Genomic DNA, 14,241 nt, shown 5'->3' with positions numbered 1-14,241 from the left:
CAGTTAGCCATCTGTATGTCTGGTTTTCCTACTTGCAAGCCCTGTAATCTAGCTGGGCTGTTCCTTTACTTGGACAAACATGCGTCATTAAGAAACTGACCTTGGACCAAAGCTGCCTATTTTATATAACAATCTTAAGGAAGTGCCAGGTAGTGACCATGCAGCCGTGGAAATATTGTGAGTGAAGAAGCTCTAGCTACTAGTAATGGCATGGATCTCTAAGACAAGATTAGTGACCACTAATCACTGCAAATGGTGACAGCAGTCACGGAATTAAAAGATGTCCACTTCTTGGGAGAAAAGCAATGACAAAGCTAGACAGCATCTTAAAAAGCAGAGATATCACCTTGCCGACAAAGGTCCGTATAGTTAAAGCTATGGTTTTCCCAGTAGTGATGTATGGAAGTGAGAGCTGGACCATAAAGAAGGCTGATCGCCAAAGAATTGATGCTTTTGAATTATGGTGCTGGAGGAGACTCTTGAGAGTCCCATGGACTGCAAGAAGATCAAACCTATCCATTCTTAAGGAAATCAGCCCTGAGTGCTCACTTGAAGGACAGATCGTGAAGCTGAGGCTCCAATACTTTGGCCATCTCATGAGAAGAGAAGAATCCTTGGAAAAGACCCTGATGCTGGGAAAGATTGAGGGCATAAGGAGAAGGGGACGACAGAGGACAAGATGGTTGGACAGTGTTCTCGAAGCTACGAACATGAGTTTGACCAAACTGCGGGAGGCAGTGGAGGACAGGAGTGCCTGGCATGCTCTGGTCCATGGGGTCACGAAGAGTCGGACACGACTAAACAAAACAAAAACAAAAACATGAAAGCGTTCAACAGTGATGTGTGTCACTGCAAGCAGGAGGGTAAAGACATTTCATTGGAGGCGATCCAAGGCCACTGAATAATTACTATGATCTTTGTAATAATCTCCACTCAGTTAAAGAACATGTCCTAGACAGAGAGATGCAGTGGGAAAGACAAGCTCTAGCATCCACTGTTTTCTTGCATAATTTCCTCCTGTGGGAGTCACAGGTGGAAGGAAGGTGGGATTTGCTACATTTAATTCTCCCCTTTGACCAGACAAGGTTGGCTCCTAGATGCTGTTTCCATGGTGCTGTCAGGTCTGCCTCGGTGTTAACATGGAACTGAGGCTTCCATCTCACATACTATATGAGGAGCCTATGGTACTGCTTCACATTCTTTTGTATTGATCTCTACAGAATTCTGGTCTATCACTTCTAGTTATGGCAAATGTCTTTCTATTTTCTCTCTCCCTTGTTTCAAGTGTGCTCATAGTTGCATTCTGTCTAGTCTAAGGGCTTATCCAAGTTTTCGTTTGCGCCACTTTTCTAGGCACAGGACTGGGCTTTAAAGCTACATGTCCAAGCTGTTTTCTTTTTTTTTGTCCTAGTGCTTTCTCCAGGAAAGTTCACATTTTATGGCTGAATTGGAGCAAACAAAAACCAGATATTCCACAGATTGATGTTTGCTCTGATTCAGCTGAGAATGGATATGAAGGACTTCACACATGAAAAGGATTACTTATTTATAAGCTGTAACAGAGGTGCTGTTTGTAAGGTGAAAAAAAGCAGCCAGTTGGAAGAATGGTTTAACAGCAAGTGAAGGATGCCGAAGAATAAGAAATGATGCGGCAATGTGAGGAAATGATGATGATGATGATGATGATGATGATGATATATTTGTACCCCACCCATACAGCTGGGTGTCCCCAGCCACTCTGGGTGGCATCCAGCGAAGATTAAAATACAATAAAATGTCACAGATTAAAAACTTCCCTAAAGAGGGCTGCCTTTAGGTGTTTTCTAAATGTCAGGTAGTTGTTTATCTCCTTGACCTCCGATGGGAGGGTGTTCCACAGGGCGGGTGCCACTACCGAGAAGGCCCTCTGCCTGGTTCCCTGTAGCTTTGCTTCTTGCTGTGAGGGAACCGCCAGAAGGCCCTCGGCGCTAGACCTCAGTGTCCGGGCAGAACGATGGGGGTGGACACGCTCCTTCAGGTATACTGGACTGAGGCCGTTTAGGGCTTTAAAGGTCAGCACCAACACTTTGAATTGTGCTCGGAAACGTACTGGGAGCCAATGTAGGTCTTTCAAGACCGGTGTTATGTGGTCTCGGCGGCTGCTCCTAGTCACCAGTCTAGCTGCCGCATTCTGGATTAGTTGTAGTTTCCGGGTCACCTTCAAAGGTAGCCCCATGCATTGCAGTAGTCCAAGCGGGAGATAACTAGAGCATGCACCACTCTGGTGAGACAGTCCGCAGGCAGGTAGGGTCTCAGCCTGCGTACCAGATGGAGCTGGTAGACAGCTGCCCTGGACACAGAACTGACCTGTGCCTCCATGGACAGCTGTCATACAAACCAAATGACTCCCAGGCTGCACACCTGGTCCTTCAGGGGCACAGTTACCCCATTCAGGATCAGGGAGTCCTCCACACCAGCCCGCCCTCTGTCCCCCACAAACAGTACTTCTGTCTTGTCAGGATTCAACTTAAATCCATTAGCCGCCATCCATTCTCCAACCAAATAATGATGGTGATATGTTTGGAACAGGAGCAGGAAGCCTGATTTTAAGAAATTATATTGAATTAATTTAATTTGGTTTGGTTTGTAATAATTTGGAAAATTAATAAAAATAATTCGGAAAGGAAGAAAAAAAATAACCCACTCTTTAGCATGGACCTGTGCCTGGAATTCGCAGTGCAAAACGAAGCCTGGATGAGCCTTTACTATTCACATTCTGTATTAAAAGACACATTGCTTTACTGTTTCCCCTCTTCCCCAGTAGAGTTGTTGCTCCTTTTATAGTACCATGCAGAGAAAAGCTACACCTGCCATGGAGATATTAAATTGTTAAAGCCACATATTCTTTGTCAGAAAATTAGCACCTATAATTACCTCAAAGCACATCTAGTTTAGCATGTCTTCCCATAGTGATGCCACTAACCAGTGCCACTGGGAAGCTTCCAAAAAGGACATGATACCTGTCCAGTGTTGTTGGAACACAATATCTGGTGGCCGAAAGGTATGCTGCCATTGAACATGAGTAGCCAAGTAGACTATGTACCATGAATTTGTCTAATACTGATGCTACTCTGCATCCTGGATTTGCCACTCTGGCTTCCTTTGGGAAGAAGGGCAGGATATATGTAAATGCAACCAATACATAATAATAAATAATAAATAAACCTGCCTAGCCCAAGTTTACCTCACCACTTTGTAACAGCGGGCCAACTAAGTCAACAGCAAATGGAAGACCAGCCAGCAAAGCTCCTTTCCGACATTCATTGCAGATGTGAACTTACTAGTTATATTTCATAAACTAGAATCATGCTCCATAGTCATCTTCTACTTCCCAAATAAAAAGCATTTCTTCATAAACAAGATTTTCCATTATCCTTATAGCTTTTTCTGTTTGATAATCTTTTGAGATAGGGTGGCCAGAACTGCACGCAATATTCCAAAAATAGATGCACCATAGATATAAAAGGGAATTTTTTTATTTTTCCTGACCATGAACTCTCAGTGGGGGTGAACAAAATCTGATATCCGTCTAACTAATAGAGAACATATCCTATGATCCTATGGAATCTCTGTTCCTTCTTCCTTACACATCATTTCCATCTCCGTTCTAACATCTGGACACCAAATTCAAAACTCTTCTGTGCCACCCTATTAGCTTTCTGCAGACTTTTCATTTGCTTTATGGAACTTCGGTGAGCAGCCATCGACTCCTCTGCATGCCATTCACTGGCTCCTCTGTGCATCGTAACTCTGCGCAGACATTACTGAAATGTAAAAATCATTGTCGCAACAGGGCTGCCACCCACTGATGTTTCCTTGACTGTTATCTCCCAAGCCACCAGCAGCTCTTGATCATTTATATTTTCCTCACTCGTGTGTATCGCTCAGTTTAAAGCATGTCACACATTCCACACCTTCCATGTCCTTTTGTTACATACTTCTTCTTATGAGATGTGATTAGATTAGATATTGTTTTGTACCACCCTAATCTCTGAGTGGTGCAAGACACAATGGGTTCCAGGCATTTTACCCAGGGTTTGGTTTCCTTGGAATGAGGGACAGTGGAGACTGGGGTGTCATTATGATCTATGGTTTATTTACACAAATATACAACTTGAGCCTACAATGAAGGGGCTGACAGCATTAACACCCTAAGAGGTTCTTGCTTCTCCCATAGCCACAGCCTTGGACGATCCATACTTTGGGGGGCATTATGGCCCTTCCCTGGCTTATTCAGCAGTTGAATCCCTGCTGGATCCAGGAATTGGAAGGGACTCAGGAATACAGCCTACCCTCCACCCTCACCCCCAGAAAACCTCACAACAATATGAATGAGAGCATACGAATTCCATCCAGATATCTCTGGAAACAAGCAACTGATGTGTTGTTTGTTGACTAAAGCACCGCAGAGGAGTGCATACATTGTGGCCTATGACAGCTGGAATTGACACTGGTGGGGGGGGGTATATTTCTTTCTCTTTCCTGGTCTCCCCTTTTTCATTCACAAAGCGGGCATTTGTCCCCTTTGTTGTTCCTCCACCCCAGACCTTGTCTAGACTTGTTAAATTGGCCTAAGGGGCTACTACTGACCCACTCAAGCAGTGACCTGAAAGGGGCCTTTGCTGATCCTGATGGAAGGAGCTACATTCCAGTTTGTTCTGGGGATGCCCTCTGGGTCCCTCAATTGCTGGGAAGATGGACCTCAGGGAGAAATGGCAGATGCCACTCCAGCCTAAAGCACCAGAGTAACGCAGTGACCGAGTAGCATTCTTCACTTGAGATGGCTTGATTGACAGCTTAAAAGATGAGCTTTTCCACATGGCCTGCTGGGGCATTGCTAGAAAAAATTGCTTCCATTGCTGAGACTGGAGGATGCCATTAGCTGTCTCTGGTCTTCCTTCCTAGTTATCCCAAAGAAAACCACAAGTATTTACCAGCAGCACCCTTCTCTGGAAGCTCCTTTCCTTATTGTTTCAGTGGTGGGGCTTAACCCACATAAGCGTGAACTAATGATAAAGAGTGAAGTAGCCTGAGGAGCTCTTGCTCAAATTTTAACTTGCTAACAGAAAGTTTTTGTTTTTGTAGATACCCAAGCTGCATTTTCTGGTAAAGTAAATGTATCTGGCTGCAATTGTGACAGTAAGGCCTTGCAAGCTATAAGGGTTATGGTAGTTGGTGGATGGGGAGGCTGCAAAAGCAATAAATAATTACCATTCTCTTATTAATCCTCCCTGTATATACAGCTTAATTTACCAATCTTATGCTATGACCTACAAATCTGTAATTTTTTTAGAGGTGTGTGTGTGTGTGAGAGAGAGAGAGAGAGAGACAGAGAGAGAGAGAGAGTTAAGCCTTGCCTTTGCTAGGGCCTATTAGGACTTTTCATGGAGCCAAACTGAAACTTGGGAAGAAGCAGAACAGCCCAAAGGAGACTTACAACAGTCAGACTGTGTCATTATGCTGATTGATGGGGTGGGGGAGCAGAGGGAGTTATGTTTTTTGTTTGGTTCAGGAGTTTGCATCCAGTGACGGCAGAACTTTGGTAGCGTTTCAGAGAATCAAGATGTCTCCATGTTCTTGTTTAGTTGCTCACAATTTGGCCTTGACTTGAGTACTGAGTCTTTGTTAATATACTGACTTTGTTTGGCTGCAGAGTGTTAAAGAGCCCTGGAGAGCAAGTAAAATGTGATCCGCTGCTGTATCCACCCTCTTCAGTCTTGCTCCACAACCCAAAGCTGCAGTATGTGTGCCAACAAGACTCATTTTGTTCCATAGGGGGTGGGCAACGTAGCATTTGGGGAGGGGTGAAGTAATTGTTGATCAGCATGGATGTTTTATTTCCTACAGGCAAGAGCTGAGTCTCCTCTCTCTTTAGAGATAGTGGTTCTGCCTCCTCCTCCTCCACAGGCAGGGTAGGGAACTTTTAGCCCTCCAATTTTTTCTTACAATTCCCAATATCGCTGACCACTGACTCTGCTGGCTGGGGTTGACAGGAGTGGTTGGCATCTGCCTGTCTCGGGAGACAATCAACATCTGGAGGAGCCTGAGGTTCTCCACCCTGGTCATGGGCTGTGAATAATAACTTAGAGGTGTGTGTGTGTGTGTGTGTGTGTGTGTGTGTTGTTTCACATCTTCTACACACCATTGTGATTTCCTAGTGAGCCGGGGGAGGAATGGGTGTTAGTTAAGAGAATAGGGGTCGAAAAGGGCAGTGGAGTAAGAAAAAACAGGGCTGGAGAGCAACAGGCAGAGCTGTGATGGGGGCAGGGGAGAGACATAGCAGAACAACAGGGAGTTTTGGAGAGAAACAAAGCCTTTATTATTAAGACGCTGGGTGGGATTCACTGAAGGAGCTCTGTCAGTGGAAGCCATGCTCAGTGGGGTTCCCTCCCTCCTCTGGAAACTGGCTCTGGGAGAGTCAGGAGAACCTCAGAACAGCGCATGGGGTAAGGAGAGGAGGGAACATTTCATCTGACAAGTTGAAATGCTTGGTCTGTTAGAACATTCCACCCTCTGTTTCTGTACAGGCTGGAAGTGTCACGTTAAGGAGCTGGGTGGGAGGCGGATGGCTTTCTCTTAGCTTGCCCCTTTGCCCACCCACGTTTCCGGAAGGCCTCGCGGTGCTGTTGCAAAATCTCTGCAAGCGGCTCCCCAGTTGCTCCTGCATTCATCCTTGGAAACGAACGTGAGAGAGACTGGGATCTGCAAGAGCGGGCAGCTGTTGCCGACGAGGGAGGGTTTGCTCTAGTTCAGACTGAACTTGACTGGGACTCTTCATGGAATCCTTGGGTGGCAAATGTTCACGAAGGGAGACCAAGGAAACATGGCTCACTTAGCAACATCATCCACATAGCTTTTGTTGCCACCCACTTTTGGACAGGCTATGTTAATGATTTTAAGCTTTGAAGCAAAGCAGCAACAAAAGCTTGTTTACAGGTAGCAGGCATGCCTTTCCCCATTATTTAGATTCAGTAATGAGAAATAACTGCTGAATAGAAACAACTGATGGATAGATAGTTTTAAAATGTACAACACAAGACTACAACCAACCACCTTATCCAGCCCCCCTCTTTCTGAGCATCAGCTTGAGGTTTGGCTATTTTGGCTGCTGCTCCTTTCCAGACCAGGTGTTTCTCAAAAATTTTAAACTCTCCCCCTTCCCCACAGTTCTATAAATACTCTCCTATCCCCCCAATCCAGCCCAGCACAAACCATCTGTTTAATGGTTGAGTACTTAAAGATGGTATGTCTCTGGGTGAGTGTGACCTGCAGCTGCTACCAAGGATCTGTGGATGGCATTAAGGCATATGAGAGATGCTTTTTGGATGAGTGGCCTCCCAAGCTCCTTCTTTGCACCCTCCTTCTCTTGTTGTCCTTGGAGATGCTTTCTTGCCTGGCGCTGGATTGATTGTTCTGGGTAAATCGAGTCACGAAATAGGTGAATGTGAGCAGCCCACATTGGGGGCTTGTTGTATGTGGCTGAAGCGAGCAAGGGAGTGATGCAGCCTGGGACTGGTGCCATTACATGAAGGGTGTAAATCCTGCCCTCTTGCCTGGAGAATGAAAGTTGCTGTATTTGGGCAAGCTCAGCAAAGCTAAGATGGAGGGGAAAGGGTGAGGAGATAACAGCGTTCACTCGGTTCTGGCTCACACTCTCTTGCCTTAACATCCAGACATTCCATAAACACTCTTGGGTTCTCAGATCTTACTTTTTTTCTCTCTCTCTATGCCATCCTTCATCTGACGATCACAGGGCAGGTTACAAAATAAAAACAGAAAAATACACAACTTAGAATTACAGCATTGGGACCACGAGGACCATCTAGTCCAACCTCCAGCAATGCAGGAATATTTTGCCCAACGTGGGGCTCAAACCCATGACCCTGAGATTAAGAGTGTCATGCTCTACCAACTGAGCCATCTCAGCATCAGTAACAAACAGAACAACAAGCCCCTCCTTCTCTCTAGAAGTTCTCCATACCAGCAGGTGCTAAGGACTGATAGTAACTGTGCCATTCAAAACCAAGCCAATCCCTTCAGCTTTCTTAAATGATCTCCCTGCGGTGCACTTTACAGCCTGGCTGTTGGCTGACATTGGCAGCAGCTCACAATAAATGTCACAGTGTAGACATTCGGTAATGCCTGGATTAGCATCTGCCAGTCTCCTGCTTCAACACCTATCTTGGGGAAAGACTTTGCTCTCTCTTTTTCCTATTTCCTTGGCTGGTGCTAGATGTGTAAAGTAATCAGGTGCAATATATGCAGGGCTGCTAACTTGCTCTGAGATGTTGTTCTGCTCCCAATAGCAGTACAAAGGAAGGCATTTTTAACTAGATCCCTTTCCGCTGGCTGCTGAATTAGCTGAATTACCTGCAGACATCTCCTGAGCTAACACAGATCATGGTTAATGAGAGCTCATTTGGGCATTCATAAGAGGACTGACAACAGACTAGGGGTCACTTAGTAGATAACCTAGATAACATTTTGGGGTTTCTGCATCTGATGCAAAATCTCATATGTGGCAAGTATTCTCAAAAATACTTTCATTATAAACAGTGTTCTAGTCCTCATGATTGTCATGTGTTAAAATGCATCCAAGCAAGATCTACAAAAATGCTCCATGTTGATGAAGGCACTGAACTTTTGTGCCCATGTGGCCAATGGTTCCTGTTATAGCACATTCTGGTTCTGTTACTGTCTGTCACTTAACCCCACCTTTCAATTTCTACCAGATTGCTCCTTGCTAAAAATAAAAATAAAGTCCATCTTCTAGAAAGCTTCAGCTACTGGGTTCAAAGTGAAGCAACTATATGTGCAAAACATTTAGTAGCTTGCAACAAATTTGTACAAGTCCCACTCACATATATACAGTGGGACCTCAACTTACGAATTTAATCCATTCTGAATGCACATTTGTAGGTCAAAAACTTCGTAAGTCAAGTTTCCCATAGAAATGCATTGGAAACGGAAAAATTTGTAAGTCAAGGAAACCGCATCTAAAAATTCGTACGTCGAGGAAACCGCATCTGGCCGCAAACGGGTTTTCCGTTCGGATGTCGAAAAAATCGCAAGTGCGCAGCCACTTTTTCCGCTCGTAAGTCGAAAATGTCGGACGTCAAGTACTTCGTAAGTCGAGGTCCCACTGTATACTGGGTGGCTTACACGGTTTGTCTGGCAAGCTACTCATCCAGCTATGTGCTAGCATCAAGGCTGGAATAAAGCAGGAAAACTGGATAATTTTATGAAAATTGGGCAAAGTGACAATTGTTCATGTAGAACTGATTAGTAGGGCTGCAAAGTCTTTTGTAGTGATCAGATAGTTTGATTTCTTCCAAATTGCCATGCTAAATAAGGTCCCATGCTTGACAACCATTGTTGCTTACGGTACCTTTGTACAAAGGATCCCCCCCCCACTCCCCAGGAAATTCTTGGACACTGGAACTGCCTATCAGACATGGTTCTGTCATTATTTGAAATGGTCTACACTATTTATTCTTGAGTGCAAAGTGCCAGGTGACATGAATGAAGTATTTTATTTTACTTTTTTTAAAAAAAATCCGGGTTCTTCCTCCTTCCCCCATGCACCTGCTCCTCACAGACCCTCCACATAGGAAAGAAGCTTCTTCCTGTTCATGGTGTTCCTGGACCCCTGTCCCATGTGAGAGGGTTGGCATCCAGTCCTCATTCTTACTATGACCCCAAGTCTCCTTCTGGGATGCCCCAAGGTCCGACTGTTTATGACCAACACTCTTTTCCAGCTCTGTCTTGTTCCAAGATGCAGCTGAGCTGAAAATCTCAGTTTCTGCATCTGAGCACTTTGCAAAATACGCACTGATTTTTGGATTGGTTTTTCCAGTGTATGTAAATGTATATGAATATAGTATTTTGAAGTGGCAATCCACTTATGACAAGAGTAAACTAGCCTGAGCTTTTGTTTACAAGCAAGCCTAGTCTTAGCAGCTAAGACTGAGTTTGTACTACACACACACGCACGCACACACAGAGAGAGAGAGAGAGAGAGTAGCCGGGGTGGGGTGGAGAGGGATGTGGAAATTAAAAGATCCTTGCTTCAGTTATAAGTATGCACTGAAAATACTGTATGGCAAAAGGTACCCCTGACCATTAGGTCCAGTCTAGAACCCCGACTCTGGGGTTGCGCGCTCATATCGCTCTATAGGCTGAGGAAGCCAGCGTACAGCTTCCAGGTCATGTGGCCAGCATGACAAAGCATGACAAGGCGAACCAGAGCAGCACATGGACACGCCGTTTACCTTCCCGCCGGAGTGGTACCTATTTATCTACTTGCACTTGACGTGCTTTCAAACTGCTAGGTGGGCAGGAGCTGGGACCGAACAACGGCAGCTCACCCCGTCACTGGGATTTGAACCCCTGACCTTCTGATCGGCAAACCCTAGGCTCTGTGGTTTAGACCACAGCAGCACCTGCAAAAACCCATCCTTTAACCCATCCTTTAACCACACTTTGACCAACTTGGTTGTAAGAAAGGATTGTTAGGGTGCTAGGGAGCAATAAATCTGTGACAAATTGTGTATCAAAGTGTGCACTCTTGGGTAGTAATCAGTACTGTCTTTCTGTATTTGTATTAAAGTGTGTTATATAAATATTTAAACAAACAAACAAAGTGTCTTCTTTGAGCTAGCAATATTGCCTAAGATTTGAATGCCACCGTGTGGGTCTTTACTTGGATTTTAAACTTTTTATGGATTATTATTAACCCTTATTGCCTCCTGTGTGTTTCAGCTGGGATGAGAGTAGCTCCATCAGCAGCGGCCTCAGCGATGCCTCTGACAATCTCAGCTCAGAAGAGTTCAATGCCAGCTCCTCGCTCAATTCCCTGCCTTCCACCCCCACGGCTTCTCGCAGGAACTCCGCCATAGCGGTAGGTAGGCCAGGCACTCAGGATACCCAGAGAATCCCCCATGTTTTCATGCTGCTGCTGTTGCTGCTGCTGCGGTTTTGGTACCGGAGAAAAAAATTGCATGAAGCCTAGTGGTGTCTTTCTTCTTAAAAGTGTTCTCAGGGGGGGGGGGAATAAATACTTCTGCCATTGAATTTCTCCTTATATTATGAGGGGGGAAGCCACAACCCTCAAAGCACTGAATGCTTATCCCCAGTGCCTTTGGAACTGAAGGAGTGTTTTTCCCCCCTCCAATTTGTTAAGCTGGTGTAGTTGGGGGACTATGATGAGGGGAGGTCTATAACTCTATGGTAGAGTATATCTTATGCATGCGGAAGGTCCCTGGTTCAGTTCCTGGCAGCTCCACTAAAAAAGAAAATACCCATGTAGCAGAAGATGCAAAAGACTTTCCCCTGAGACCCTGTAGAACTTCTACTAAACAGAACAGACCGTTCCAGGCCAGATGGAGAAATAGCCAGGCCTGGTTTGAGGCAGCTTCCTATGTGCACACAGGAGGTTGGGGGAGTATTTTGGGTGGCAAGGTTAAGGTACCAGCTAACAGACTCCTCTCTGCTGCTTGCCTTACAGCTGCGCACGGACTCTGAGAAGCGCTCACTGGCAGAGAGTGGGCTGAACTGGTACGGAGAGCCAGAAGAGAAGGCTCAGAAGAAGATGGACTATGACAGCGGGAGTCTGAAAATGGAGCACAGCTCTTCCAAATGGCGACGGGAGCGCTCGGAAAGCTGTGACGAGGCTCCTGCCAAAGGCGGAGATCTGAAGAAGCCAGTCAGTTTGGGCCCACCGGGGTCCTTGAAGAAGGGCAAGACTCCCCCTGTGGCAGTGACCTCTCCCATCACCCATACATCCCAGACCCTCAAAGTGGCAGGTGAGGTTGGAACAGGAAGTGGAGCCCTAGTGTTAGCTAGGCAGGTTTGTGGCCACCACCTCCACTTCCCTGCCTGTTTGCTTCCTATTCATCTTGAGAGTGCAGTCAAAGGTGCATGACTAACTGTAGGCCACAGAGAGAGAAGGGAGCCTGGAATGTGCTCGTTACATCCTAGGGCTGCATCTCATCTGCATCTCAGTAAAGTCTTTGATCATGTTCCCTGAAACAAAATCAGTACAATCTAGCATGGGAGGTGGTTGTACTGACACGTGCCCTGACACTGTGCTCATTTTGGTGCAGGGACTGGCTGTGCTGGCTAAGTACCTTTTTGATAAGTTTCTTTTGGTCACCTATGCCTTTTCTTCAAACTGAGTTATTTCTCCTGCAGGTAAACCTGAAGCAAAAGCAACAGACAAGAACAAGCTTTCTGTGAAGAACGCCAGCCTGCAGCGCTCATCATCCGACGCTGGCCGAGATCGGATTTCAGATGCCAAGAAGCCTCCTTCTGGGCTGACTCGGACCACGACTTCCAGCTCCTTTGGCTACAAGAAGCCACCTCCTGCAACTGGCACTGCCACGGTGATGCAAGCTGGTGGCTCGGCCACCCTTGGTAAGATCCAGAAGACCTCTAGCATCCCAGTCAAGCCGGTCAATGGAAGGAAAACGAGCTTTGATGTCTCTAATGCTGGGGAGCCTGGCTTCATGGCCCCAGGGGCCCGCACCAACATCCAATACCGGAGCCTGCCACGCCCAGCCAAATCTAGTTCCATGAGCGTGACTGGTGGGCGCAGTGGTCCACGGCCAGTGAGCAGCAGCATTGACCCCAGCCTGCTCAGCACTAAAGGGAGCATCAGCGTCTCACGGCTGAAGGAGCCCTCTAAGATCGGCACAGGCCGGAGCACGCCAGTGCCAGTGAATCAGACGGACAGGGAGAAGGAGAAAGCCAAAGCCAAAGCTGTGGCCCTGGACTCTGACTGCATCTCACTCAAGAGTATCGGCTCCCCTGAAAGCACCCCGAAGGCTCAAGGTGGGCACCAGACTTCTGCTAAAGTGGCTGAGTTGCCACCAACTCCACTCAGGTAAGAAGAATTATGGGTGTTGATTATAAGACCTTGATTATGATTTAACAGATAGAAGATAGGGTGCAGCAGAAGGGGAGAAACAACTCCATGGAAAACGGGGTGGGAAGTCGACAAAATAAGAGAAAAGACGAAATTGTGTTTTGATTGTATATGTTGAAAATGTTGAAACTTTAAAAAATGGGGGGAGGGGACGAATTGTGAGTGTTTCCCAGCAGGCTTATAGCTGGGTTAAGAAATATGTTAAGCAAATAAATAAATGGTACGATAAGAGCTGTGCAAAGCTCCAGGTCTCTGCTTACAGTCATCTTCTAATACCGTGTTGATTTCCTTCAGGTCAGCTGCCAAAAGCTATGTGAAAGCTCCTTCTCTGGCCAACCTGGACAAGGTGAACTCCAACAGTCTGGACCTCCCACCCTCCAGCGAACACCAGATGCATGGTGGCAAGCTGCACGAGCCGCACCCAGCTGCAGCGAACGTGGGCACCCACCTCACGTCGTGCTTCACGCCAAGCCCTGCTCCGGTCCTTAACATTAACTCTGCTAGCTTCTCCCAGGGCCTGGAGCTCATGGGAGGCTTCAGCATCCCCAAGGAATCCCGCATGTACCCCAAGCTCTCAGGGTTGCACAGGAGCATGGAGTCCTTACAGATGCCTATGAGCCTGCACAGCCCCTTCTCTGCAGGCAATACAACTGCTCCCACCGCTGCTCCCACCCCTCCTGTTGTGGCTGCTGAGGAGGAACCCAGTGAGATGTCCTGGACGGGGAGCCCCAGGATCACACACCTGGACAGGTAGAAGAAAGTGGGGTAGCTTTTGCTTGATGAAATGATCCCCAGGCTAAAGGGGGCGGGGCTTTTTTTGGAAACATGGTTCTCTGTGAAGCTATTCCCCTTCCCTGCAGTTAAAGTATTGCAGAGCGACAAGGAAGGCAGTTGGAGAGGTGGAAGTAGAGTGGTGGAATTGCAGTGCAGTGGAAAATCTTTATTCAAACTCCAGCATAATTTTGCAGTTCGTTGTTCTTGCCTATGGGGAAGTTCTAGCGAACTCCATTCTTCTAAACTAAGCGAGATACTGCTCTGCATTCCCAAACCTTCATACACCAGTTTATCACCCATCAGATGCCACAGCTGGACTCCAGCAAATGATTAACAAATACTGTTGTGCTTGTTTCCCTTCCTGCAGCTCTAACCGTGATCGGAATACATTGCCCAAGAAAGGGCTAAGGTAATCGTCCTTCTGCTTCACCCCTCACTTTCCTGTTGCTATCAACTGATGGTCAAATTAATTAGTGGGCATGGCATACAGTATGATGTTGCAG

General features: G+C 46.4%; 1 protein-coding gene across 12 annotated transcripts in view; it reads left to right on the top strand.

The window, feature by feature from the left end:
* NAV1 (neuron navigator 1) overlaps nt 1–14,241 on the top strand; it is a 275,085-nt gene that overhangs the window by 234,175 nt on the left and 26,669 nt on the right. For all 12 annotated transcript variants that reach the window (XM_088674461.1, XM_088674460.1, XM_088674459.1 and 9 more), the window contains 5 exons: nt 10,801–10,939; nt 11,546–11,843; nt 12,232–12,922; nt 13,259–13,714; nt 14,106–14,147. In XM_088674461.1, the coding sequence (XP_088530587.1) occupies nt 10,801–10,939; nt 11,546–11,843; nt 12,232–12,922; nt 13,259–13,714; nt 14,106–14,147 (1,626 nt within the window). The remainder of the gene's footprint in view (nt 1–10,800; nt 10,940–11,545; nt 11,844–12,231; nt 12,923–13,258; nt 13,715–14,105; nt 14,148–14,241) is intronic.

The sequence above is a fragment of the Zootoca vivipara genome, chromosome 7, assembly GCF_965207765.1.
Source record: "Zootoca vivipara chromosome 7, rZooViv2.hap1.1, whole genome shotgun sequence".
Lineage (NCBI taxonomy): Eukaryota > Metazoa > Chordata > Lepidosauria > Squamata > Lacertidae > Zootoca > Zootoca vivipara.
The sequence above is the reverse complement of the archived record's forward strand: the minus strand, read 5'-3'. Positions and strand labels throughout refer to the sequence as shown.